This window comes from Eulemur rufifrons, chromosome 7 (genome assembly GCF_041146395.1).
Source record: "Eulemur rufifrons isolate Redbay chromosome 7, OSU_ERuf_1, whole genome shotgun sequence".
Taxonomy (NCBI): Eukaryota; Metazoa; Chordata; class Mammalia; order Primates; family Lemuridae; genus Eulemur; species Eulemur rufifrons.
The window spans coordinates 154201083-154229025 of NC_090989.1; the positions used below are offsets into that span (position 1 = coordinate 154201083).

The 27943-nt window shown below is 43.1% G+C and overlaps 1 protein-coding gene across 2 annotated transcripts in view; it reads right to left on the minus strand.

Annotated features, from left to right (window-relative positions):
• Nucleotides 1-27943, minus strand: part of USP4 (ubiquitin specific peptidase 4) — a 48196-nt gene that overhangs the window by 11573 nt on the left and 8680 nt on the right. The window contains exons 3-15 of one of the 2 annotated variants that reach the window (XM_069475685.1): nt 27529-27659; nt 26184-26310; nt 25412-25557; nt 25220-25281; nt 17337-17477; nt 16416-16533; nt 13159-13332; nt 11612-11770; nt 9370-9594; nt 7844-7927; nt 7165-7259; nt 1432-1623; nt 691-779 (exon numbers count right to left, since the gene is read on the minus strand). In XM_069475685.1, the coding sequence (XP_069331786.1) occupies nt 691-779; nt 1432-1623; nt 7165-7259; nt 7844-7927; nt 9370-9594; nt 11612-11770; nt 13159-13332; nt 16416-16533; nt 17337-17477; nt 25220-25281; nt 25412-25557; nt 26184-26310; nt 27529-27659 (1743 nt within the window). The remainder of the gene's footprint in view (nt 1-690; nt 780-1431; nt 1624-7164; nt 7260-7843; nt 7928-9369; nt 9595-11611; nt 11771-13158; nt 13333-16415; nt 16534-17336; nt 17478-25219; nt 25282-25411; nt 25558-26183; nt 26311-27528; nt 27660-27943) is intronic. The other variant, XM_069475686.1, reaches the window with a different exon arrangement.

Genomic DNA, 27943 nt, shown 5'->3' on the forward strand with positions numbered 1-27943 from the left:
CCTGCAATAAGCCTAGACTATTGCTTTTCAGGCTATGACTTGCCTTCTAGAGTCATCCTTCCCTTCTAGAGTCAGCCACCACTTGTGCATGGGTAGGAGGGAGAGACAGAGGAAGGAAGCGGGGGGGGGGGGGGGGGGGGAAGGAGGGAAGGAAGGGAAGGAAATGAGGGAGAAGTGCCCTCTGATTGGCTGGCCAAGACATCTGTAACCCCCAGGGAATGAAAGCTCACCAGCCAGGCTCGGCAGCTCCACACCAAAGTGGTATGTAAGGGCCAAGATAATAGCTCTGCCCACAGAGCTCAGATCGTGGAGGCAGTCAAGGGCTAGGTAAGCACCTACTTTGCAATTCCAACAGATCGGAATTCAAATTTGGGACTCTGCTTCATGACTTGGGCAAGTGACTCAATCCCTCTATGTGCCTGAGGTGAAACACAGCCTATATCGCCAGGTATCTAAGAAGATTCCATGAGGTACAAAGTTGGACAACGGGGAATGGCAGAGCAGAACAATGTAGACCTGGCTCCTAACTCTGCTGTTGTAGGCAGAGCCCCCCATCCAGCCTCAGAGTCTCCCTCTCCCACATGTATAACACCTTCAGAAGACGACGCAGATCAGGAGGGATCTGGTCAGTCACAGCCCCACAGCCCCACAGCCCCACAGCCCCACAGCCCCACAGCGTGGCGTGCTCACCTTCACAGCTACCCCTGGAGCCATTGCAGGCCCCTGGCTCCAAGGGTGAGCTGCCAGACTCATCAGGCAAGGGCTGTTTTATATAGCGGCTTAAAAATAAGAAAGAGAGAAAGGAAAAAATATTGTTAGTTGTAACATTTACCTATTTTTTCCACTATGCAGCTAAGAATAGTTCATAATTTACATATTCAGCTATTCACAAAGCAATTTATGTAAATAAAAGAGGTTTAAAATCATGTAACGGCTCAATAATTAAAGAAATGGAGAAGAACCCAAGAGATTAGATGTCTAATCTATCAAGCCAATGAAGACTCTGAAAGTCTATTTCAAGTTTTCCATGAATGTCACGTGGCATCATCATTTTAAAAAACATTTCCCAGTAATCACAATTAACAGTTACAAAACAATAGTGAAGCACTTCAGAAATACTATTTAATAGCTCTTAGCCATGGGGTTAAAAAAAAAATACTATTTACAAAATGCCATCAAAGGACTAGCTTCCCTAAAACAGGGGACTGACATGATTCCAAGGACCAGAGGCTTGAGTGCCCAGGGTCATGGTGCCTAGGATGTGCCATACGCCCCATCCGACTCCAGCCCTTCCAAGGGAGGTGGAACAGCTGCATTTCTTCCAGAGGTGAGCACAAGGGATCAATACAGCCACTCTGCAAGGGTTGTGACTACTATTACTGGGCCTATCTTGAACTCGGGTAACAACCAAATCCCATTCCTGACACCAACCTGATACGATCACAAACAGTCTGGTACAAAGACTCGAGGGTTAGCTTGTGCTTGGGGACAGAAACCAGCAGTGGCTGCCCATACAGCACTGCCCCGGAGGAAGTGCTTGATGCCCTTGACTTCCTCTCCCTGAAGTAGACTGGAAGTGTGACACATTCTGAGCCATCCATGGAAGTACTGCAGACCTCGTACCTGTGTCAATCACACAAAAAGGCACCTTTAGCAGCAGGTTCCTGTTAGCAATGGGGATCTGAGCTGCAGCTACATGGTGGCCAAGACTATGGTTACTGGGACAAAGCATACTTTAGTAGAAAAGGTGGATAAACCATTTCCACCATGATTTTAGAGGCTGACTCAGGAATCACAAGGAGGATTATTAGCACAACATGAACATACGCAAACCGAGCCTCATGGCTAACCATGAGGCTCCTTCCCCAACCAAAGCCTCATACTCTACGGTCCTTCAACTGGGACGGAACACAGATGATGGCCATCATCCAGACCATCACTCCTCTGGACAGAAAGGAAGATGTGGGGCCCCAGCAACCAAGTTCATCTTTTGTCACCAAGGAGCTCAACATTCAAAAATGCATTCTCAGTGCCCTGCCTTTAGTAAAACCAAACATTGTAAAAGGATGTATACCTGGAACATTAGCCAAAGATACTTTTTTTTAAACAAGGAAGCAAATTTATAAAACTAATTGTCATGTTTGTTCAAAAACATTGAAGTAAAAGAATCATATCTAATTTTTAAAAAATTAGAGATAACCAAAGAAACTGCTAAATACAAATCAACGATTTTGAAAAATGTATCTTACTTAGTGAATACATGGGATTGAGGAGATTTATAGATGTTTTATCCTGGAACAGATGTTACCAAAATTGCTGGCAACCGACTGTAGTCATTCCCTCTTCCTATAGGGGGAGACACAAACTTACTGATTCAATTTTTGAAACTATAAACACACACACAAACACATACAGACACACTCCTCCCCAAATGCCTGGCAAATAGTCCTGACTACAGTTTATGCAGAAAGAATTTCTAAGAATAACTCACAAAATGTCCAAGGTGTGTTCTAAGATAAGGACACTATAGTACAACATGATGGTTAAGAACCAGGCCTTAGAGTGAGACCGGCCCAGGTTCCAGGTCCACTGTTGCCATTTTCTGGCTGCTGAGATCCAGTATAAACACCCTAACTTCTAAGTCTGTTTACTCAGGGACAGTGGTATTACCCACTTTATAGGGTATGGTGAGAATGACATAACTTAGTAGCACAGTGCACAACATGCTCAAAAAATATTAACAGATGCTACTATTGCTTTCATAAGACAATTATCAATTCATGTTTAAAAGAAATTGTGAGGGCCAGGTGCAGCGGCTCAGGCCTATAATCCTAGTACTCCGGGAGGCCGAGAAGGGAGGATTGCTTGAGCTTAGCAGTTCAAGACCAGCCTGAGCAAGAGCAAGACCCCATCTCTATGAAAAACAGAAAAATTACCCGGTCATGGTGGCATGCACCCTATAGTCCCAACTACTGGGGAGGCTGAGGAGAGAGGATTGCTTGAGCCCAGGAGTTTGAGGTTGCTATGAGCTATGATGAGGCCACTCTAGTCAGGGTGACAGAGCAAGACTCAAAAAAGAATTTGTGGTTCATGCCTGTAATCTCAGTACTTTGGGAGCTCAAGGCAGGAGGATCACTTGAGGCCAGGAGTTTGAGGCTGCAGTGAGCCATGATCATGCCATCGTACTCCAACCTGGGCAACAGAGCAAGACCCTATCTCTTAAAAAAACAAAAATCAAAAAAGAATTTGTTTTCCCATTGGTTGGCCCTTAAACCATCTGAAGGCTGGGCGAGGTGGCTCACGCCTATAATCCTAGCACTCTGGGAGGCTGAGGCGGGCGGACTGTTTGAGCTCAGGAGTTCGAGACCAGCCTGAGCAAGAGCGAGACCCCATCTCTACTAAAAATAGAAAGAAATGATTTGGACAGCTAAAAATATATATAGAAAAAAATTAGCCGGGCATGGTGGCACAGGCCTGTAGTCCCAGCTGTTCAGGAGGCTGAGGCAGGAGGATTGCTCGAGCCCAGGAAGTTTGAAGTTGCTGTGAGCTAGGCTGACGCCACGGCACTCTAGCCTGGGCAACAGAGTGAGACTCTGTCTAAAAAAAGAAAAAAGAATTCTTCTACACACATTGAGAACCACATCAGAGATGTCATTAATTCCATAATTCTTGCTTCAACCATCTAAAATAATTTAGAAAATTCAAGAGAGGGATAGTCTTTGATATTTACCCATATTTACTCTTTCTGTTGTTTTCTTTATTCTTGATGTTCCAGATTTCCTTCTTTTATAATTTTTCTATTTGAAGAAATTCTGTTAGCCATTCTTTTAGAGTAAGCCTGCTGGTGACAAAGCCTCTTAGTTTTCTTTCATCTGAGAATGTCTTCATTCCATGAGGTATAGAAGTGTGGTTGACAGTTCTTTTTTTTTCAGCACTTGAAGAATGCTGTGCCACTTTTAGCATCTATAGATAGGCAATTCCCTGCCATTCAAATTGTTGTTCCCTTATAGGTAATGCATTGCTTCTCTCTAGCTTCTTTCAAGATTATTTCTGTCTTTAGTTTTCTGAAGTTTGATTATGATGTATCTTGGAACAGATTTCTTTGGGTTTATCCTGCTTGGGTTTCAATTAGCTTTTTGAATCTGTAGGTTTATATCTTTCACCAAATTTGGGAATTTTGAGTCATTATTTCTCCAAATAATTTTTTAGCTCCAATTCTTTCTCCTGTCCTACAACTCTGATGATATAAATTCTAGATCTTTCATTATTGTCCCACAGGCTCCATTCATTTCATTTCAGTCTATATTCTCTCTGTTCAGATTCAGTAATTTTATTGGTCTATCTTCAAGTTCACTGATTCTTTTCTCTGTCATATTCATTCTGCTCCTGAACGTATTCAATGAGTTTTGTTTTGGTTTTTTTTTTCCCCCTAAGAGACAGGATTTTGCTCTGCCACCCACACTGAAATGCAGTGGTGTGATTATAGCTCCCTTTAACCTCAAACTCCTGGGTTCAAGGGGTTCTCTTGCCTCAGCCTCCCAAACAACCACAAATGCTTGGGATTTTTTTTTTTTTTTCCTTTTCTTTTCTCTGTAAAGACAGGATCTTGCTATGTTGCCAGGCTGGTCTTGAACTTCTGGCTTCAAGTGATCCTCTTACCTCAGTCTCCCAAAGTACTAAGATTACAGGCATGAGCCACTGTGCCCAGCTTCAATGAGGTTTTATTTTGGCTATCATATTTTCCAGTTCTAAAGTTTCCATTTGGCTACTCTTTCTATCTTCTATTTCTCTGATGATACCTTTTTTTTTTAATGTTTCAAGTGCATTCCAATTGCTTGTTGAAGCATCTTTATGATGGTTGCCTTAAAATCTTTGTCAGCTAATTCCAGTATCTGTGTCATCTTGGTATTGGTATCTGTTGATTGTCTTTTCTTATTCAAATTGAGAATTTCCTTGTTCGTGGTATGATAAATGATTTTTGATTATACCTTAAGACATTCTGGATATGCTGCAAAATGATTTTTGTAGGCACTCAGCCTGTTTAAGTATAGTGAATATGTACAGGGTGCATGTTCAGCTCCCTTCTGGGTCCCACTGACACTATCCTGGCAGGGAAAGCAGGATGCTAACTAGTAATACCATGTATACCTCATTTTGCCTCTTTGCTGCCGGGTAGGGTTGGAAGTCCAGCTTCCTGCTTAGCTCACTGATACTATGGGGAGGTAGAAGCAGTTTCTCCTTTGGTATTTGGTTAAAGTAGAACTGATATTATCAAAAAAGGTTTTTGGTTCTGCTAGGCTGCTGTTTTCCTAGTCCTTTGGCTAGAAGGAGCCAGCTTTTCTTGGGGCTGTTTTTATATGTGCCTATTAGCAGATCTTGGTTGCAGGCTTTTCTAGCATCTCATCTGGGATATATTGAAAGCAATAAGGAAACCCAGGGAACTCACTGTCATGTCCTTCCTCAAATCCCAATATCCCTAGACAGTCTGCCACGGCACTCTAGCCCAGGCAACAGAGACTCTGTCTAAAAAAAAAAAAAAAAAAAAAAACAACCATCTGAAAATTCCTTTGTTAGTGGTGGTCTACCAAGTTCCCCACAGAGTGATGTTCCATTCCATTCAGCCCAGGTGTGTGCAAACACACTAGTTTACAGAATTGAGGGAGACCATGTTAAGGTATAATTTGGGATTATAAATGGCTATGAAATTAACAGGGTGTGGTGCCACATGCCTATACTCCCAGCTACTTAGGAGGCTAAGGCAGAATTGCTTAAAGCCAGGATTTTTTTTTTTTTCTTTTCTTTTTTTTTTTTTTGAGACAGAGTCTCACTCTGTTGCCTGAGCTAGAGTGCCGTGGCGTCAGCCTCACTCACAGCAACCTCAAACTCCTGGGCTCAAGCAATCCTACTGCCTCAGCCTCTCGAGTAGCTGGGACTACAGGCATGTGCCACCATGCCTGGCTAATTTTTTATATATATATTTTAGTTGTCCAGCGAATTTCTTTCTATTTTTTTAATAGAGACAGGGTCTCGGTCTTGCTCAGGCTGGTCTTGAACTCCAGAGCTCAAACAATCTGCCCGACTCGGCCTTCCCAGAGTGCTAGGATTACAGGTGTGAGCCACCTTGCCCAAAGGCCAGGATTTCAAAGCTGCAGTGACCTATGATCTCACCACTGCACTCTAGCCTGGGTGACAGAGTGAGACTCTGTCTCAAAAAATAAAAAAAAGGAACAGCTATGAAAGCTGACTTTTCCATGTCCTAGACTTCATTGAAGTATGAGCTGTCAGGGTCTCTGTGCAAGTGTGAACAGAAGTGGATCTTGGGCATGGCCAGAAACTATTCCTTTTAGAATGATCTAGAAGTCACAGGACCTAAAATGTAAAAGGAAGGAGCTATCTCCTTTGTGTAGTACATTCCTTAGCCAAAAGCAGAAACCAAAACAAAATCCTAAAAACCTATCTCAGAAGAGGCATGTTTCTGAGTGAGAGGTAAAGAGGGAGGAACAGCATGGGAGTGCTCAGTATTTCCTGAGCAAGCGGCTGTCTGGGAGCTGCAGGCAAATTTATGCCCCACCAGACTGCACCTAGGAGAGGGACACATACAATGACACAGACCAGCCATGAAGCAGCATGTGGGAAGTGCCGAGAAGACCTCTGTGCTGTACCCACAGAGATGGAAAAAAATGAGTCTCAGAGCTTGCAGAATGTTTGAGCTGAAAATGGCTATTTAAATCAGCCTTCACTGTCATTTCTGAGCTGGAGATGGTGGTATCATAGCACTTATCTGAGGAGCCATACCCTGTGGCAGAGAACGGACGAGATCTTCCTGCACCACACCCCTTCTCCTACCTGCCCATGACCCTCACGCAGCTATGACTCTTCTTGAGAAAGGCATCTCTGATAGTAGGACCATCTGAACGACCACTGAATGGGCCTTCTTCATAGGCAAACTGTGACAAAGGTGGTCTGTGCTGAGGAGAGTTATCAGAATGTCTAGCTCTGCAGAGCCAGTAGGTGCTCAGCACTGAAAGCTGCCCACAATTCCACCCAACTCTTGCACCCAGGCAGGCAATTCCACATGAGCACTGACTGCCAGCACTTCTGCTCTGGAGACCTGAACAAGGCAACATCCCTAAAATGTATCCGCAGAAACTGCAGAGTACTCACACGAAAATGTCATCCCGAGGCATGATGTGGTTTAAACCTTCATCCATTTGGAAAATTTTGTGGAACCGGTGATTATACACATCTGTGACCACCATCTAAGAATCAACAGTAACAAAAAGATCATAGGATGGCTAAGAGTGCCCTTACTAACTGCTTAAAACTCAGAAACAAATGGAAATAAAAAATACCTTACTCAAGTGTGGCCTCTAGAGAAACCCCCACACTACCAGCCCCAGAGCTTGGGGCCAAGGCCCAAGGAGGAGCAGCATGGCTGCCACCAGAACTGAACATGCTAGTAACACCTGCCCTCGAGTGGCAAGAAGGGTGAGGAGTGCTGACCAGAGACCAGTAGTTGTCCAGAAGCCTGTGGGGTATTCCAGGGCCCAAAGGCTCCACATCACCCTCAGCACACAGTGCTGAGAGCAGAGCCTTACTCCTGGCCCTCTGACCATAGCTACTGTAAACACAACAGAAGAAAAACAGTGTTTCCTAGAGCTGGAAAAGACAGTCTCAGCCACAGAGTGCACAGTGAACAACAGCCAAGAGCTGTGAGGCATCCAGACACAACAAATAATCACACCTGTGCTGGCCAATAACAACTACCCCAAAAAGTGGCTTCAAGGCTGAAAGGACTAGGCAGTACCCCTAATAGTGAGTTACACTGATCACCCTGCCTTACGTTTTCTGCAGCAATGCCAGACAGCCTGGAGAGAGCCTCGCACAGGTCAGACACAGCCCCCATCAGCGGCACAGTCACGCGGTACTGCAAGGGAGAGATGGTTAAGGTGACAGGGAGCCTTAGGTGAAAGGGTGGGAGATGAGCTGGGAGGAGCAGGCGTCACCAGGGGCAGAGGTGCCCTTCCAAAAACAGTATATGGTGAGGTCAAGGCCCAGATGAGCCAGCAGCAAACAAGCAAGTCTTCTGTGTTGGCACCTGCCTCAATATTCAGGCATAAAAATGGGCCATCTCTTTCCCTCTTTTAACATTGCTACATTTTATTCTTAACTTTTTGGAGTAGTTTGCTATTTCCTTTAAAGAATTGTTAAAATTATACAAACTGCCATCTTGTCCTACATTATCAGATAAAGAAACTAAAGTCAGAAGACTAAGCAATACAATCACACAGTGAGCTATCAGCAGGGCTGGACACTAAGACCTGCTGTTCACACATGCCACCAGACCTCTTATGCTCAGGCTCTTCTAGCTGATTTTATTTTATTTTTTTAAAGAGACAGAGTCTCAATCTGTTGCCCAGGCTGGCATGCAGTAGTGTGATCACAGCTCACTATAACCTCGAACTCCTGGGCTCAACCTCCTGAAAAACTGGGACTACAGGTGTGCGCCACCATGCCTGGCTAATTTTTTTTTAGAGATGGTGTCTGGCTATGTTGCTCAGGCTGGTCTTAAACTTCTGGCCTCAAGCAATCCTCCCCACTCAGCCTCTCCAAAACACTGGGATTACAGGCATGAGCCACAGCACCTCACTTCTCCTACCTGATTTAAGGGTGGACCTGATTAAGAAAAGTACCCAGCTTCTGGTTCTCCAACATTCAGATTCAAGGACCACTTAACAGGTCAACCAGGTTACTTTACATGTGTGAATGGAGCATGGGGGAAAAAGTGATCGAAAGCCCAGAGACCTTCACAGTAGGCCTTGAACGATACAGGATTACACAAAGTTGTGATAGAGGACAAGGGCACCCATTCAGGCAAACGCCAAGGTGACCCAGAGGCAGCCAACAGAGTTTCTAATGCAGCAGATAGGAGTAATACCATCAGGGTCTGGAGACTACCCACAGTGAGCGGTGCCATGAGGTGGGAATTCTTTTTTTTTTTTTTTTTTTTGAGACAGAGTCTCGCTTTGTTGCCCGGGTTAGAGTGAGTGCCGTGGTGTCAGCCTAGCTCACAGCAATTTCAAACTCCTGGACTTAAACGATCCCACTGCCTCAGCCTCCCGAGTAGCTGGGATTACAGGCATGCGCCACCATGCCCGGCTAATTTTTTCTATATATATATATATATATATTTATTTATTTTAGTTGGCCAGATAATTTCTTTCTATTTTTAGTAGAGACGGGGGTCTCGCTCTTGCTCAGGCTGGTCTCGAACTCCTGAGCTCAAACAATCCACCCGCCTCGGCCTCCAAGAGTGCTAGGATTACAGGCGTGAGCCACCGCGTCCGGCCGAGGTGTGCATTCTGTTACCTGGGTAGGTCTGCAGCGAGGATCAGCAGGAACCAGGAAGACCTCCATAACTCGATCTTTCTTCAAGGGCAGTGGGAGAGTAAGATAGCAAAATGGGTCAAACGTCACAGAAACCTTAGCACATTCTGGGCAAACCAAAGTAGATTTGAAGAGGCCGTGAAAAGTGTCCACAATCACAGAATCATTTCTCAACCTGTGATTCTCCCAGGCTTCCTTTGCCACCACCTGGAAGGAGAAGGGATAGACAGTACATTCTCAACATCTCTCAGTCCTTTCCCCCTGCATACAAGATGATTCCCAACAAACCCTGAAATGGACCAGGAGGTAATCTGTATAGCTTGGTCCAGGCCAGTGAGGGCCTGAACTCAGCCTATCATACTCACACAACATGCCACTTCTGCACCCAACCCCACACTTTTAAATTCAGTGTCAACATGGGATCTACAGGAAATAACAGGTCTGTGTGTCCTCTGATGGAAAACAGAAGCCCTGAGAGCACTGTTAGGCACACAGACCTGACCAGGGCAAGTAAATCCTCCCACAGGGTTTCTAATAATCCAAAGTAAGGCTTTAGGCCGGGAGCGGTGGCTCATGCCTATAATCCTAGCACTCTGGGAAGCCGAGGCGGGAGGATCGCTCGAGGTTAGGAGTTCGAGACCAGGCTGAGCAAGAGTGAGACCCTGTCTCTACTAAAAATAGAAAGAAATGATCCGGACAACTAAAAAATATATATATACAAAAGAATTAGCCGGGCATGGTGGCACATGCCTGTAGTCCCAGCTACTCGGGAGGCTGAGGCGGAAGGATTGCTTAAGCCCAGGAATTTGAGGTTGCTGTGAGCTTGACGCCACGGCACTCTAGCCTGGGCAACAGACCGAGACTTGTCTCAAAAAAACAAACAAACAAACAAAAAAACCCAAACAAACTAAGGCTTTAACCTACACTAAAGTTCAGCTAAATCATGGTATTTCCATTAAGATCTAAATGCTACTTAAAAGCATTCATAATGATCATCCCAATGGGATAGAGTAGCTGAAATACTAAAGTCCTCTTTCATAGATCAGAAAATCAAGGCAGGCCGGACGCGGTGGCTCACGCCTGTAATCCTAGCACTCTGGGAGGCCGAGGCGGGTGGATCGCTCAAGGTCAGGAGTTCGAGACCAGCCTGAGCAAGAGTGAGACCCTGTCTCTACTAAAAATAGAAAGAAATTATCTGGCCAACTAAAATATATATAGAAAAAATTAGCCGGGCATGGTGGCGCATGCCTGTAGTCCCAGCTACTTGGGAGGCTGAGGCAGTAGGATTGCTTAAGCCCAGGAGTTTGAGGTTGCTGTGAGCTAGGCTGACGCCATGGCACTCACTCTAGCCAGGGCAACAAAGCGACACTCTGTCTCAAAAAAAAAAAAAAAAAAAGAAAAAAAAAAAAGATCTAAATGCTACTTAAAAGGATTCATAATGATCATCCCAATGGGATAGAGTAGCTGAAATACTAAAGTCCTCTTTCATAGATCAGAAAATCAAGGCAGGCTGGGCGCGGTGGCTCACGCCTGTAATCCCAGCACTCTGGAGGCTGAGGCGGAAGGATCGCTCGAGATCAGGAGTTCCAAGACCAGCCTGAGCAAGAGCAAGACCCTGTCTCTACTAAAAATAGAAAGAAATTAGCCAGACAACTAAAAATCTATATAGAAAAAATCAGCCAGGCATGGTGGGACATGCCTCTAGTCCCAGGGCTAAGGCCGGAGGATTGCTTGAGCCCAGGAGTTGGAGGTTGCTGTGAGCTGGGCTGACGCCACGGCACTCCAGCCTAGGCAACAGAGCAAGACTCTGTCTCAAAAAAAAAAAAAAAATCAAGGCAAGAAAGTATAAATGCCCTAAAAATATTAATAAATTGTTTTAATACTCATGAATGGATTTTAATGAGAGTAGCAATAATCCTAATGGCCCACACCATAGGCACTTTAATTTTCACAGCGCCTTAATCTCTAGTTCACCAATGAAATAGTAAACAAGCTGACTCTAATTTGAAAAAGCTCAAGAGGGAGCGTGAGGAGTTACAAGAGTTAGGCCCTTTCTGACCTGGAATGTGTTTCTCTACCAGAGACCACAGCCCCATCACTAGCAACAGTGAGAGGCAACTAGGGTCCTGGTACCAATACTCAAAAACCAAAAGGATGTTCCCATACTCTCAGTAGGAGGCAGCTTCTTTGGAATATTATTGTTCAGACATCTTCAACATCATACCGCATCTGGCCGCCCATTGGCATCCTTCAGCTCCAGGTAGGGCTTCTTCTTTACTCGGTTCAGATCTTCATGCAATCCGTCTAGAAGAAAGGCTAACAGCTCCTGAGAATCTTGTTGCTGGTAGCCAGAAAACTGAGGGGCAAAACGTCCCACTTGGGTCTACAACAAAAGCAACAGCATTCAAAGGCACAATATATAAGGAACCAGTGAAATCAAATGGGAAATTGTCATCAAAAATAGCTTTGCAGAGTCAGTTAGGCAGCAAGAGAGAATACCACCTAGCAGAGGAGCCTGATTAACTCCTGAAGAGCCTACAGGAGGCCAGTGGTTCCCACCAGGGAGAAGGCTGGCTCACACAAGACAGCCAGGACAACAAAAGACCTGGAACCTGGGCCATGGCCCTAACCACTAGGGAGGAAGGGTGGCACCTTGAGTAGCCACACTCAAATACTGACATGAATCCTTCTACAATGTTCTTCTCTGGTTCGGAGTCTTTGACTCCTCTTTGAATCACAAATACACACATCTTTCTTATCACATGCTTCATAGAGGCTCCTCAAACCCCAGTGGTGCAGGCTAACAGGATTTCTCCTATTTCAGCATATGGAAGCAAAGCACTTCCCCCTCAGCAGGAAAAAACATTTAGGGCAATGGAAAGCCCAAGCTGCTCCAAGTACCCACTGCAGTTTACCCACCCATAACCTCCCAAATCTTCCTGGCTGAGGAACCCCAGTGAGGATTGCCCCTCAAATCACCTTCCTAAGAATGGTCAGCCCAGTTCCTGACTTAGTGGGGCCAACTCAAACAATAGGGATGCAGGGTGGTCCAGGCTCAGAAAACTTGGGAGCAGCCTACAGATGATACTGAAAGTTGAACTTTTTCTTTTTTTTCCAGACAGAGTCTCATACTATCACTCCAGGTAGAGTGCAGTAGCATCATCACAGTTCACTGCAACCTCAAATTCCTGGGCTCAAGCAATTCTCCAGCTACTTGGGAGGCTGAGGCGGGAAGATCAATTTAGCCTAGGCCTCTGAGGCTGTAGCAACAAGCTATGATAGCGCCACTGAACTTCAGCCTGGGTGACACAAAGAAACCCTGGGGGGTGGGGTGTGTGTGTGTGTGTGTGTGTGTGTGTGTGTTTAAAAAAAGACAAGTGTATGCTTGTGCTAAATTGACTGCATGACAGAAAAAAAGGGTTTGACAATGTGGTGCTTTTAGTCTCAGACCCCATCTTAATCCCAAAATGAAAGTAAAGGAATGCCTCATCATAACACTAAACCATACAAGAAAAAGGAAGTACAGGTGAGTATCCCCAATCTGAAAATGTAAACTCCAAAATGCTCCAAAATCCAAAATTTTTTGAGCACTGAGATGACATTCAAAGGAAATAATCAATGGAGGATTTTGGATATTTTGCATTAGGGATGCTGAACCAGTGAGTATAACGCAAATACATCAAAATCTGAAAAAAATCCCGAAATCCAAAACACTTCTGGTCCCAAGCATTTCAGATAAGGGATATTCAACCTGTATGTATTTCAGCCTACCTTGAACATGCGAGGTGCCACGTGGGCATCCCTTCCAGACCACATCTGCTTTATGAGCTCTGCGTAGGCCTCTGCAATCTCCCCCTTCATCCCCAGAGGGTTGTCTCTGTTGATTTCGGCTTCATACTCATCTTTGAGAAAGTAGTCAGTCAGTGGTGCGGTGTTGCTCAGGCACTGAAACAGAACATGATCAGAGCGTACACTCCTTTTAGGGAGCACACAGATTTACAAGATAAACCAACCTCTAAAGAGCCACTGAGGGTCAATCCCAACAAAATGAGGCACTCAGCAGATTTTCTGAAGGCTTACAACAGTAAGGCATAGATTCAAGGACACCAAGCTCATGGACCCCTTGCAGTGAACCTCATAGGGACAAATTCTGAGAGGATTTCATGTGCACTGCCTAAGACTTTGTCTCTGCTACCTGAGGGCAAAAGCTGAATAATTTTTTATTCAATGGAAGGTAATAATTTTTAAGATAATTTTTTCTTAATGGAAGGGACTGGGAAATTCCAGTGTTTCATGAGAAGACAAAATATAAATAAGCTGAAGGCAAAATGTCTTACTATAGAACCAAAACTCGGGGGGTGGGGGGGTGGCGGGGTGGAATCACAATAATTAGATAGTACAGAAGCCAATAAATAATATCATTAAACAAGTGTATACTAATTCTAATCCTTCAAATTCAAAAATGAACTTGGGCACTGTATCTTATCAAATGCTTTTTCTGTATTTCTATTGAGATAATCAGATAGTTTTCTCCGTTATTCTATTACCATGTTAAATGACACTGATTAATTTTTCAGGTGCTATACCAATCTAATTCTCTCGGCACAACCTTCACTTGGTTATATGTTATTACTTTTATTATCACTGAATCTGATTTGCTAGTATTTTATTCAGGTTATATGTGTCTATGGTCATGAGATATGACAGTCTTTTTTTTTTTTTTCTAGTCAAGCGAAGCACTGGGAGTGGAGAAGAAACAAAAGAAGACAGTCATTTTTTTTTTTCTTTCTTTTTTTAAAACTCCTTATCAGATTTTGGTATCAGCGTATGCTGCCTTGAACAATGATTTGAGGAGTTGTCTCTCCTTCTCCATGGGAGTTTGCATATGATTAGTATCATTTCTCCCTTAGATCTTTGAGCACATTCACTAGTAACATCATCCAGAACAAAAATATTCTTTGCTGTAAGGCTTTTAATTTCTTAATCAATTTCTTTAACAAACTTGGGACTAGTCAGATTTTCTATTTCTTCTTGTGTGAGTTGGATAAATTGTGCTTTTCAAGAAAACTCGCTATATCATCTACATTGTTGTAAAGCAGGCAAAGAGTTTTACTATCCTCTAGTAACCTTTTTAATGCCTATAGGATTTATAGTGATACTCCTTTACTCATCTCTGGCTTTAGTTATTGGTATTTTCTCTCTTTTCTTCCTGATTATTCTTCCTAGGGGCTTATCAGTTTTATCAGTTTTTTCAGAGAATCATATTTGGCTAAACTGTAAATCTTCTCTGTATTTCATTAATTTCTGTTCTTATCTCTACTATTGCCCTCCTTCTGCTTCCTTTGGGTTTCATTTGTTCTTTTCCTAGCATCATGAGACAGATAAATCATGGAATTTTAACCTTTTTCCCCTGAATATTTACATCTAGAGCTATGAAACTCCTCATTATTATTGTCCTCACTCAACAGATGAGGAAAATTGAGGGCACAAAGAGTTGAGAAAACTTGTCCACGAAAAGTCAAATGTCAGGTCTCTTTTATTCAGTACTAGGCTATTCCCACCACACCACAAGTAAAGAAAAATTATTTCCAAACCCAAGGGTTACTAATCTTTTAACAAATCTTTTATCTTTTCTCTCATACTCCAAGAAACTTCAAAGTTAGATTGTAAGTCTTGTGAGGACAAAGCATGTCTGATTTGCTTACCACTTATTCACCATGTGTAGTAAAGAATTTTGCCTTGCCCAAAGAAAAGGTCTAGCTTTTGCTTTTGGTTTCTGGGAAGTAATCTACTGACCTTTGGAATGTTATACCAGATAGGAGTGTCTTTGTTTGCCTGGTAGGCCTTGGGTCATACTGGATAAAATAATAATAGAACTTTGGAGGTGGTGGGGAGGCTGACCACACCCGTATACACTTTGGGTGAGGGCTAAGCATTCCAAAAAGACCAATAATGTGACTTAGAGTAGGGGCTTTGGGTCACATGGTGTCAGTCCACCTGGGTGATCAATCAATTATACTTAAGTAACAAAGTCCCAATAAAATTCTGGACATCAAAGCTTGAGTGAGCTTCCATGGTTGGCAGCACTCCATGCATATCATTATATCTCAATGCCAGGAAAGTAGTAAGTTCTGATTCCACAAGTAGAGAACAATAGAAGCTTGAATTTTTGTTTATTTATTCATCAAATGAACTTGGACCCTCCTAGATTCTGCCCTATTTGCTTCTTCCCTTGGCTGACTTTAATCTGTATCCTTTTCCTACAGTAAACCATCATCATAAGTATAATAGCTTTAAGTGAGTTCTTTGAGCCCTTCCAGCAAATTATCAAAACTGAGGGTGGTCTTGGGAACCTCCAAACTTGTAGCTGGTTTTGGAAGTGAGAGCAGTCTTGAGAACTGCGCCTTCCTAATTTTGAAGTTGGACTCTAACTCCTTGTAGCCCATGTCCATCACAGTGCTGTCACGTGATATATCTGATGAATGAATAATGTTTAATATTTGATGAATGAATAAATAAGGTTTCAAACGGAGGGTTTTAGGATTTTCTCCAGTAAGGGGCATGGGATAAGACAGATATTTTTGGTGAAAAGGTAGTCAGCCTTCAGCAAGACATAATTTAACTTGGCATCAACTACTCTTAGTTCTTCTCTTCCGATCATATACCATCCAGGCAAGTACTTCAGTACTTTCTATGTAGATCATACCCCAATTGTAAACAAAATTCAAAATATTTTTACTGTAAAACCAAACATAAGATTAATTTAGAAGACATATGGGGGCCATAAACACTGAAACTATTCTGTACCAGCCAAGAGATTACCGAAGCACTAACAAGGAGTAGAAACTGAACACACTAAGGGTGCTAAAAAAAAAAAAGAAAGAAAGAAAGAAAGAAAGAAAGAAAAAACAGAAGGACTAAAAGGGGCGGCTGGGGAACCCCTGGCAGAGGATCCACCCAGTACCTTTTCAGGCCTCTCCCACCCAAGTCTCAAGACAGTGTTATTTGGATGGCACTTTCCCCTGTACCTGCAAAGCAGAATTCATGAAACAGGTGTTCCCCAGGTTTCCAAGTCCACAGAGTCCTGGCTGTATATGAGACGATGGGGGCTCCTGACAATTATACGAAGCAGAGAAGCCAGATCCACTGGAAAACACAACCCACATCAACAATAAAAGCAATTGGCTACACACATGTCCTCAGGATACCTTTTGGGGTTCCTCTGGGGCCCCTAGAACTCATGTCTGGTAGTAACCCCATGATGCAAGTTCTCTCTACTCCCCTCTCCAGCCCTCCAGACCTGCCACCACCATTGACTTGACGTGCTAACAGCTGGTAAGCAACACCCTTAAGGAAAGAAATGCTATTTGAATTTTCCCCTCTTAGGTTTTGCCAAATGCTAATTTTGTATCCTTCCAGAAGACTTCCAGGTGACTTTAGGGAAGAACATTTAAGTTACTGAGATCAAGAGCATATATCTGCCACTGCCCACCAGGCCACACCCAGCCTTGACTGGGCCTGAGTGGTCATGCACACTCTTGCCTCACTTTCTTCTTCCACCTTGTCTATGCCATGTGGCAGGTGCTCCTGAAACACATGGAGAAATGATCATGGCCATCCACAGCTGAGAACTGTACCCTCACAGCTATTCTGTCATACGGCCAGCCCATCCCTTCACAAACAAATGCAGTGACATCCCCTGACCCAATATCACCAGTGAGTCGAGCTGTGGGGAAAATACCAGCTCACAGGAGGACAAGCAGCGCAGGTCAGAAACAGGAAGCACACTTTACCATGAGTATGAAATGGAGTGAGAAACCACATGCAGCACGTTCCTGTGGGGAATTCTAACTCCACTATGCTTAGTGTAGCAGCAGATGAGCTCTCCAGGTACAGCCTGGGAAAGGACTCAGAGGGAAGGGAAGCAAAGTGAAAGGGCCTGCTCTTACCCCCTGCTGACACCGGAACTGTGCATCCCAGAGGTGTTAGTGCTATCACCATTTGCAATGGGAGAGGCAGACACTGAGGAATAGGGACTTGCTGATGATTTTGGAGAGGTAGTAAAATTTCTGCTAGGCACAGTGCTTGATCTGGGAGAGAGAAGCAAAAACAATGCCACTGACTTTTTGCAAAGAGCAAGCCCTATTTAATGCCTTAGGTCTCTTCTCAAGAAATAAACATTCTCCATATTCAGTTACTTAAAATAAATTGCAAAAAAACCTGTTTTCATGCTATTTCAAGATAAATTTTATTTAAGAAAGAGTAAAGAAACTAATTGGTCTTCCTGTCTCATTAGTCCACATGGTCATATATTGACTCTTTTAGTGTGATAAACCACCAGATTGATCTTTAGGGCATCCTAGTTTGATTTACAAATCATAAGCTTCCCCGAATTTTAAGAGTTTCCAGTGAATGGCATAAAAAAAAATGGCAATAAGAGATGGCTTTCTCGAAAAATGCTTGACACAAATTAAATAGTTGGCTATAAAGACACTAGAACAGGAAAATGGCAATTTGGTTTCATTATGTCATTCAAGGGGAATCACTTTTGTTTCTTCAAATTTGCCAAATGTGAGTAACCTCTCTGTTTCAAACTCATGTTTCGATATTTTTCACAGACTCTTAAATAATTAGACTTATTCCTACTTTCTGATTAATTAATTCAAGGTCTAATTGCTCCAAATCTTAAACTGCTATCGATTTTATCAATGTACTAGAATCTACATAAGAACATATAGAAGAAAGTGAATCTTTCTGCATTGTTTCAAATATGTTGAACTGTGATTTTCCTTCTAGAATACTGGGTTATTTTTAGAATACAGAAAATTATTGAAAAGATGTGCTGTCCCAGCACAGTACCCAGACTCATGGGATCTGATCTCAATCAGGCTTCCCTGTGAGAAGAAAGTGAAACATGGCAGCAAAGATAAGGTTTGATCCTAAACCCACACCAGCAGTGGGCAGACATCAGGAAATTATCCAGGGGCCTAAGTGGGCATCAGGAACCAACTTCTCCTCCACACTGAGGCACAGTGAGGGAGAGGGAAAGAGGACTGACTCCCCCACCTCTCACCTTCCCATGGGGAAATGCACCATCTGTAATCCTGAAGAGAATTTGCTTCACAGAGCCTCATCCTCACACTGCAAAGGAGTCCAAGAACTCAGGCAACTACATGAAGTGAGACTCATCAGAGCATAGGCCACTCTCTTCCACCACACAGGAGACTAAACATGCATTTCAGGCCTGTCCAACATGATGTCTAACAACATTTCCCAGCCTCCTATGCAGGCAGGAAAGTATGCTGCCCAAGGCTGGTCTGATATGCAATGGCAGACTCACTCAGTCATCTCAGGACTGAAGACAGGTACTACAGGACAGTTCAAATTTTGAGGTACAGAAAATCCAGGTATACAGTCTGACACTCTCCTTTTCAGTAACTGCACTCACTGGTGATTTATTCTATTGCCTTGAGCTTAAAAGGGCAAAAATCCACACAAACCATTACACACATCCAAGACCTGTCAATTTTTAAGAAACAACATTTCTGGTCGAAAGAAAGCGATCCTCTCACCTCAGCCCCCCAAAGTGCTGGGATTATAAGCATGAGCCACCACACCTGCCAAGTTTGTCTTTTGGTCAGTGAGTTTAACCCACCTACAGTGATTCTAATATTGTTATTATACTTAATTGAACTTAATTCAGTCTCCTTATTTCAAGTTTTCTAATTACTGTGTTTTTTAGTAGTTTTTTTCTCCCTTCTTTCTTGTCTTCCATTAAATTTCCTATTGCAGGTAGTTTGCTAGTTGTCTCCTGATAGCAATTCTTCCCTTCTTTTTTAGTTTAAAAATCCCAATTTTTGGCTGGACACCATGCAGTCTTGCTAAAAGGCACTTCCCAGCCTCCCTGGAAGCCAGGTATCATCCTATGACTGGCCAGAGAGATGAAAAGGGAGGTTTGATATATGATTTCTGAGAAATGTCCTTAAAAGGAAGGGGTATGTTCTCCTTCCCTCTTCCGTCTCTCAGCTACTGGAATGCAAGTATAATTACTGCAGCTTTAGAAATTACCCTGGATCAGAAGGTGGCCACTTTAGAAGTAGAAGCCACACACAGTAGAACAATAGGACAAAGCAGTTAGGTTTCGAATAATGCAATTCAGCTGGCACTAACCGCCAACCTCAGAAATTGTTTTAGAAAGATGTCTCTATTTTGTTTAACATGCTAATTTTTAGGTCTTTGTTACCTGCCAGCAAACCTTTCCCAACTGAAACCCTGTGTTTCAAAGTTATAAATTCTAGTTTTATATTTCTACTAGTTGTTCATTAATTTATTAGGAGCTTTAGCTATTTTTATTTTCCCTGATAAATTACTTAAACTTATATTTACCTTTCCTGTCCTATAAGAGAAGCAGTTCAGGACATTCTCATCTTTCTCTGCTCTTTATTACCGCCCATCCCCTCACCTGTCTTCCAGGTTGGGATTACCCAGAATTTATCTCTGGATTGTTATGAATATTGGTTGCTTTCTTAAACCTTGATTATTTTATTAAACTTTTGTTTTTGTAGGTACAAGGTTTCATTGTGTTTCTCAGGCTGGTCTTGAACTCCCAGATTGAAGTGATCCTCCCACCTCTGTCTCCTCCCAAAGTGCTAGAAATACAGGCAGGAGCCACTGCGCCCAGCCTATTTTTAAATTTTATTGAAATATTATATAGACAAGTACCAGCCAGGCAAGGTGGCTCACGCCTATAATCCTAGCACTCCGGGAGGCCAAGGCAAGAGGATCGCTTAAGCTCAGTAGTTTGAGACCAGCCTGAGCAAGAGCCAGACCCCATCCATCTCTACTAAAAATAGAAAAAATTAGCTGAGCAACTAAAAATAGAAACAAAAAATTAGCCAGGTGTGGTGGCAAGCGCCCGTAGTCCTAGCTACTCGGGAGGCTGTGGCAGGAGGATAGCTTGAGCCCGGGACTTTGAGGTTGCTGTAAGCTAGGCTGATGCCATGGCACTATAGCATAGGTAACAGAGGGAGACTGTCTGGGAAAAAAAAAAAAAAAGTATTATATGGACAAGTACCTAAGTCATATGTACAAAAATCAAGAAATTTGCACCAAGTGAATACATCTGTATAACCAGTACTCAGTCCAAGTGACAGTACCCGCCCCCAGGTGTCCTTCTCATGCTCCCTTCAGTCACAATTCTTGCCAAAAGTCACCACTATCCTTGAACCCCAGAGGTTAATTTTGCCTGTTATTAAGCTTTATGTCAACAGAATCATATAGTATTGCCCTGCTTTGTGTCCTCCTTCTCTCATTCAACATTGTTTCTAAGACTTGATGTTGCTGTGAACTGATACACAAAATTCTACTGTGTACATATACTGCAATTTACTTATCCATTCTACTGTTGGTGGGCATCTGGGTTAGCTTCAAAGTTTGCGATTATGACAAGCAGTGATATCACAAACATCCTTGAACAGGTCTTTAAGTGAACATGGCATGTATTTCTGTTGGTTGTAAGCCTAGGAGTAGGATCACTGAGTTGCAGAATATGCATATCATTCTACATTTTTTTGCCTCTTTTTCTAGTGGTCTTGTCTGACTTTTTCTTATTAACTAGTAGGGGTTTCTTTGAGATTGTGGATACAAGTAATTTATGAGACATATATATTGCAAATATCTTCTCCTACTCTGTGCTAGCCTTTTTACTCTTTGATGAATAGATCTTCTTAATTTAAAATTCCATCCACTTCCTCCTCTATAGTTGATGCCACTGTGTCTTGTGTAAGAAATTTTTGCTTACTCTGAAGTCATGAGGTCCTTACTTTTCTGACCAAGACAGCACTTCACTAGTTGTGTACTCTCCCTCACACCTGATGGATTTTACTGCATGCCCCTGGACTCTAGCAGTACTTCTTCCAAGAGGTTTTTAAAGGAGCTCTGTGTGGGCCAGGCAAGGTGGCTCACACCTGAAATTCTAGCACTCTGGGAGGCCGAGGTGGGAAGATCACTTGACCTCAGGAGTTTGAGACCAGCCTGAGCAAGAGTGAGACCCCATCTCTATAAAAATAGAAAAAAATTAGTCGGGCCTGGTGGTGAACGCCTGTAGTTCCAGCTACTCGGGAGGCTGAGGCAGGAGGATCACTTGAAGCCAGAAGTTTGAGGTTGCTGTGAGCTAGGTTGATGCCATGGCACTCTAGCCCAGGTAACAGAGCAAGACTCTGTCTCAATAAAATAAAATAAAATAAAAAATAGAGGAGTTCTGGGTGGAAAACCTTGTCAGAGAAAAATTATTTCAGTTTTTCTTTTTTTTTTTAACCTGACATTGTGAACATAAAAATTATTTCATCTTTACATTTAAATAATAGTGAAGCAGGATACAAATTTCTAAATTGCTTCTGACCCTGAAAAAGTATCCCTTAGATCCACTGCTGCTATTGAGAAGTTTGATATCAATCTGCTTCTTATTCCTTTAAGAGACTTTTTCTTTCAAAGTGATTTAGAATTTTCTCTTCATCTTTGTTGTTCATTTCACCCTACTGTGTCTAGGTTGGGATGATATGTCATGTTTGGTATTCTTTAAATTTAAGATCTTTATGGTTGGTCTGATGGTAGTGGGTTATCAGAACTTATTAATATTAGTGTCACTAAAGTTGGTATACAACCCCCCACTGCTAAATTTGACTGGCTAAAAAAAAATTTAAGATCTTTTATGATTTCTGAGAAATTCTAGGGTCAGTATTTCTTCTAACATTATCTTCCCCTTGCCTTATCAATTTCCTCTCTGTTTCTGAAATCCCTATTATGTTGATAGTGACATACAGATATATATTGATATGGATATATGGATCTTGACGTCCTCCACAGCACCACCTTTCTTCTATTATTTTTCACCTCTTTATCCCTTCATAATGCCTTCTAGAATTCAACCAGCCCATGTTTACTGAGTCTCTAGCTACATCCATTCTGGCTACTCAACCCATCCTCTGAATTCTTTGTTTCCTAGTTTACATACTTGTTCCTGTTTCATGTCCCCATGTTTTTTTTTTTTCTTTCTTTCTTTTTTTTATGAGACAGAGTCTTGCTCTGTTGCCCAGGCTAGAGTGCTGTGGCATTAACCTAGCTCACAGCAACCTCAAACTCCTGGGCTCAAGCAATCCTACTGCCTCAGCCTCCTGAGTAGCTGGGACTACAGGCATGTGTCACCATGCCCAGCTAATTTTTTCTATATATATTTTTAGTTGTCCAGATAATTTCTTTCTATTTTTTTGGTAGAGATGGGGTCTCGCTCTTGCTCAGGCTGGTCTCGAACTCCTGAGCTCAAACGATCCCCCCTCCACCCCCCCCCCACCCCCCGCCTCGGCCTCCTAGAGTGCTAGGATTACAGGCCTGAGCCGCTGCGCCCGGCCCCATTTTCTTGACAATATTTATTACGCTTATTCCATCCTCTTGTGATTCCAGGAACATGAATTCTGCTCCAACTAGTACCAGCTGTCAATTTGTCATTTTCCTTTTATGCTGACTACCCTTGTCAGCCTCTAGTTCTGACTCCTTGTCAGCTGCTTACCAGATGAGATGGCAGTGCTCCTCCATTCACTGAACCCCCCAACAGGCTCCTACCTCACATAGAGGCAAAATTAGAACCCGAGTCTCTCAAGAACCAGGAGGCCTACCACCTCCTCAACTCCTGGGCCTCATCCTCCTCCACCCTCCTATCATGCCCCTTAGCTCCAGCCAAAACAAACTTCTGCTGGTTTTCAACCGGGCATGCTTCTGTCTCAAGACTTCTGTGGCTACTGTCATCTCTACCTTACTATGTTATTGTCCCCATTAAGTACCACACTCATTGCTGACTTCCTTACCTTCTTCATGACTGTGTTCAAATGACACCTCAGTGAGGCTTCCCCGTTATCCTATCTAAATCTGCCCCTTCCCAAAAGCCCAGGACTTGCTAATTCTTCTGCCTGATTTTTTTCCATGGCATATATAAACATTGGACACACAAGATTTTCTTATTTATGTATTTTCTCCTCCTCGAGGATAAAGAGATTGTCTGTTTTTTCACAGTATTCCCAGTGCCCACACCAGTGTCTGACACTAAGTGGGGTAGTGAGGAAGGGCGATATATCTCAGGAATTCCACTCTGGGCTCACTCCCCATTGGCCACGCCTTACCAGGAGACTCTAATCTCAGGTAATCTCAATGAGGCACTGCTCTTTTCCAAAAGCTCTCTCCTTTCACTGGACTCTCTTAGGCCTCTGAGTGTGGCAGGGATAGGGAGAAGCAATGTTGAGAAGAGAAAAAGGCACAATTAAAACGGTCTCCCCTGGCCAGGACTGCACTGAGCTACCAATCTTACCTCACAGACTGGAATTCAATCACCTTTTGTTTCCCTGGGGGGATCTTGCAGTTTTTATGTTATTTTCTCTCAGTTCTGTGGCATTTCTAGTTCCAAGAAGGGAGATGGCTGTCTGGGCTGTATTAGTTTCCTATTCCTATTCCTACAAATTACCACAAACTCAGTGGCTTAAAACAACACAAATTTATTATCTTGCAGTTCTGAAGGTCAGAAATCCTAAATCTACGAACTAAAATCGAGTGTTGGCAGGGCTGAATTCCTTCATGAAGGCTTTGGGGACTTTTGGAGGCTACTTGTATTGTCTGGCTCGTGGCCGGTTAAGTCTTTCTCACGTTCCATCACCCTGACTCTGCTTCCATCCTCACACCTCCTTGTGTGACTCTCCTGACTCCCTCTTTAACTCACAAGAACCCCTGTGATTACACTGGGCCTACCTGGACAACCTCACTGTCTCAAGATCCTTAATCACATTTGCAAAGTCCCAACTAACATATTCATAGGTTTTGGGTTTTACACGTAAACTAACATATTCACAGGTTCTGGGTTTTACAATATAGACATCTTGGTGGGGGAATCATTATTCTGCCTACCACAGACATTTTGTCATCTTGTCAGGAACCAGCGACCAAGGTTTCTTAAACTGGAATCTGTGGCTGGGTTTCAGGGGGTCTATGAAACCCCTGAAACTGTTTGCAAAATGTTGTGTCTTCATGCATGTTTCTCAAGAGAAGGCTTGTAGTTTTCATGGTTCTCAAATCGAAAGCTATGAGCCCATCACTATGTAATGGTCACAGTCCAAGGTCTGACTAAGGAAAAAGGGAAGAGTCCAACATTGTCCCCATAACTATTAGAATGCGGACATGATTTTCCTAATTTACATTATAAAGAATATTTATCACTTCTTTCTTTCCCCTTCTAAAAACATGCACAGTTCCACATACCACATGAACATCTCCTGAGATACATGCACCTAGAGTCCAAGATTAGCAGCTGAAGAAATCCCCCAGCAAGCTAAAGGGCAACAATGGCCACTGGATAGAGTGGGATGGAATCCACCTATCACCTTTAAGTCATACATAAGACCCCATGTCTAAGTCCTCTTCTTTTCCATCAAAGCCTCTAACTACAGGTGGAGAAAATGAAAGAACTTGGCAAATAACAAAGCCAGCTCTTGGCAGAGCAGCAATCTCAGATCCTGGTCCCTCAGATCTCTTCCTCCTCCTCTCAGTCTCAAAAAAAAAAAAAGATGCTCACCACCTTGCTGAGGTATCCTGACAGGTTTCCCTTAGATGGTATGCTGCTTACCAAAGGCCAGGGTCTTCACCCAGGATTGAGGACTCTGGATATGAAACTTAGTGTGTTTTTTTCATCTGATTCAGAACAATTTTTCTTTTCTTAGTACAAGTAACTGCCTCATGAAAGACTGTCTCTCTTACATATATGAGCCCAGACACAAGGGAGATCAAGTTCACTTACTTTGACTGCAGGGTCTGCCTGGGCCACGTGCCATCTTCATTTTGAGGCTCAATGACTAGCACCTGAGTGAAAGGGGAAACTAAATCAGGAGAGTTTACACCACTACACATCCAACATGCTTAGGACCAGATGGTGTGTGTCCACACACCCTGGGCAGAGCTACCTGCTGGGGTATGGCCTGGGCCCTCCTACCTGACCCTGGTATAGCCCAGCATCCTGGACAGTGTTGTCTAGCTTGCTCAACTGCTCATAGGTGTTGCTCATGTATTTGTTCCAGAGCCGTGTTTCACGCTCCGCAGGGATGTTGAACAGCTTTCGCATCTCCTTCTCGATGGTCGCTAAGGACAGGCAGAAACATCACTCAGGGCCTTCTCCAGATGCAAGGCTGAAGATAGCCATGGAAAACCAATGCTCACCCTCCTTCCTTTTTGGATGCCCATAGGTGCTTTGGATCAAAAGTTCTGACTGACCTCAGGCCCTTGATAACCCCTAAAGCCAATCATCTTCCATGGGGATCCTTTTCCATTCATATGCCGAGAAACTTTGCCTATTCTTCTTCTCTGATGATGTGGTTCCCATTTATAGCACAGAAGCAACATAGAAAGTGAGAAAGCTTATCTTTGGACTTAAGACAGATCTGGTCTCAAAAACTAGCTCTGCCACTTTCTTGCTAAGATTTTTTTAATAAGTTACTTTTTAACTTCTCTGAATCTGCATTACTTCATCTTCATTAGCATATGACAAATGGGCAAGGACCACGCTGGGTGTTCTATAGAACAGGATTCCCAGGCTTGGCTCTTCACAAGAATTCCCTAGGGAATAGGCTCCCACGTCAGGACTGGCAACCACAGCCTGAGAAGATCTGCATAGAAAATATGAAGAGGGCACCCCAGCTTCCTTCCCATCAGCCACAATGCCCTGCACTCTCTCACCAGATAATTGGGACCCCAGCCCGGCTGCTCACCAATGGTGTCTGCTTTGCTGAAATGGCAACTTAGCACATTGGTGGGGTCACTGTTCTCACAAAGCTTCAGTTCCAGCAAATACACTTCGACTTTGCAGTGTTTGACAAACAGGCCATGTTCCACAACCTGCAAACAAGAGGCAGGGGTGAAGGTACCATGGCTCCACACCTGGGCAGTCTTGGAAGCAACACATCTCATCAGTAGCAAACCTACTGATGACAATCATGAGTAGAAACTTATGATAATCAGTTTTCTTCAGTGATCAAGGGATCAGAAGTACAGGTTTTTAAAGCCACCAGTGACTGTACCAAGAATTTAAAAATCTTTTTTCCATTCGTTACGAGCAAGAGCATCTTAACAGAACCAGAGAGAAGACTATTCCTCACTGGTTTTAATGCCACAATAGGGCCTCCAGGCAGGTCTCAGGAGGTCAGCTTTGAACAGAAAGGTCTTCTTTCAGACTTAGCAAAAGTATACTCTAATCGACTACTCTTGTCCCTTAAAATACATGCCTAAATATACAGAAAAATTACCTTTCGTATCTACAATAAAGCACTGGGACAACCACCAGATATTACCCAAAGTTCACAAGCTAATTAACCCATTAATTCACAACTAATTATCAGAAGAGCCACAACTTGCCCATAAGGCCAGACACTGCACAAAACAGAAGTCATTGTTCATCTCTAAGTAGGGATCAGGATACCTCCCTTGCAGGATTTGTCAAACTAGAGGACTAGAGAATATAGGTAAAGCCCTACCTCTACAAAATCTTAAAAAAAAAAAAAAGCTGGGCATGGTGGTGCACACCTGTAGTCCCAGCTACTTGAAGGCTGAGGTGGAAGGATCACTAGAACTCAGGGGTTCAAGGCTGCAGTGAGCTATGACTGTGCCACCATGCTCCAGCCTGGTTAACAGAACGAGGCCCTGTCTCCTTAAAAAAAAAAAAAAACTAATTACTCAACAGTTAAAGACTCTAATGGATGGGGAAAAAGAGGTATCAGAAAAGTTTAAAGATAAAGAAGCAGGACATTACTGTATGTCCATATGCCCCAAATGAGCTTTCTCTCATAGAGCCTTCCAGACAGTGCACTGATGGCAGCACTGGACACATCCAAACCACTGGGTAGCTCTGATGTTTGGAGGCCACTCACGTAATATCCTGGGTGAGCAGTCTCACTTACTACTAGTCACAACTACGATTCTCTAAAGAGAACCAGAAACAAGGCCTCAAGCACCTTACGTATGTTCATTTTCCTAGGAAATCAACTTCCTAGGAAGTCAGTATTCCCTAGGGAGCATCAGCAGACACTGACCAGCATTTGTGACAATTCACATACTCACTTTTCTGACAATGGGCTCCTGGCCTTCTACACAGCCATACCAGTTTAGCAATTTATTCCAGGCCTCAGTTGGGACCAATACATAGTCTAGTTCATCAATTAAGTGTTCCTTCAAGGTCTGACTCTCAGGATCTGAAAAAGGAAAACAGCACATAACTCACTACTTTAATCCCCCAAAATGGCTGTTTTACGTGATTCTTAAGTATTTTTCAGAAATAAGAAAACTATTTACAGGAACAGGTACAAAATTCCAAAATTCTGTTACTGGCCATAACACACAGCAGACCTGACTACTCTTTGTCCTCAGCCATATTTTCTCAACATTTTATGAGGAACCTTTATTTCTTCTGTAATTGGAAGAAGAGAGTATAAAAGAGAAAAACTCCAATTGACATTTCCAAAGTGCTTCCAGATTC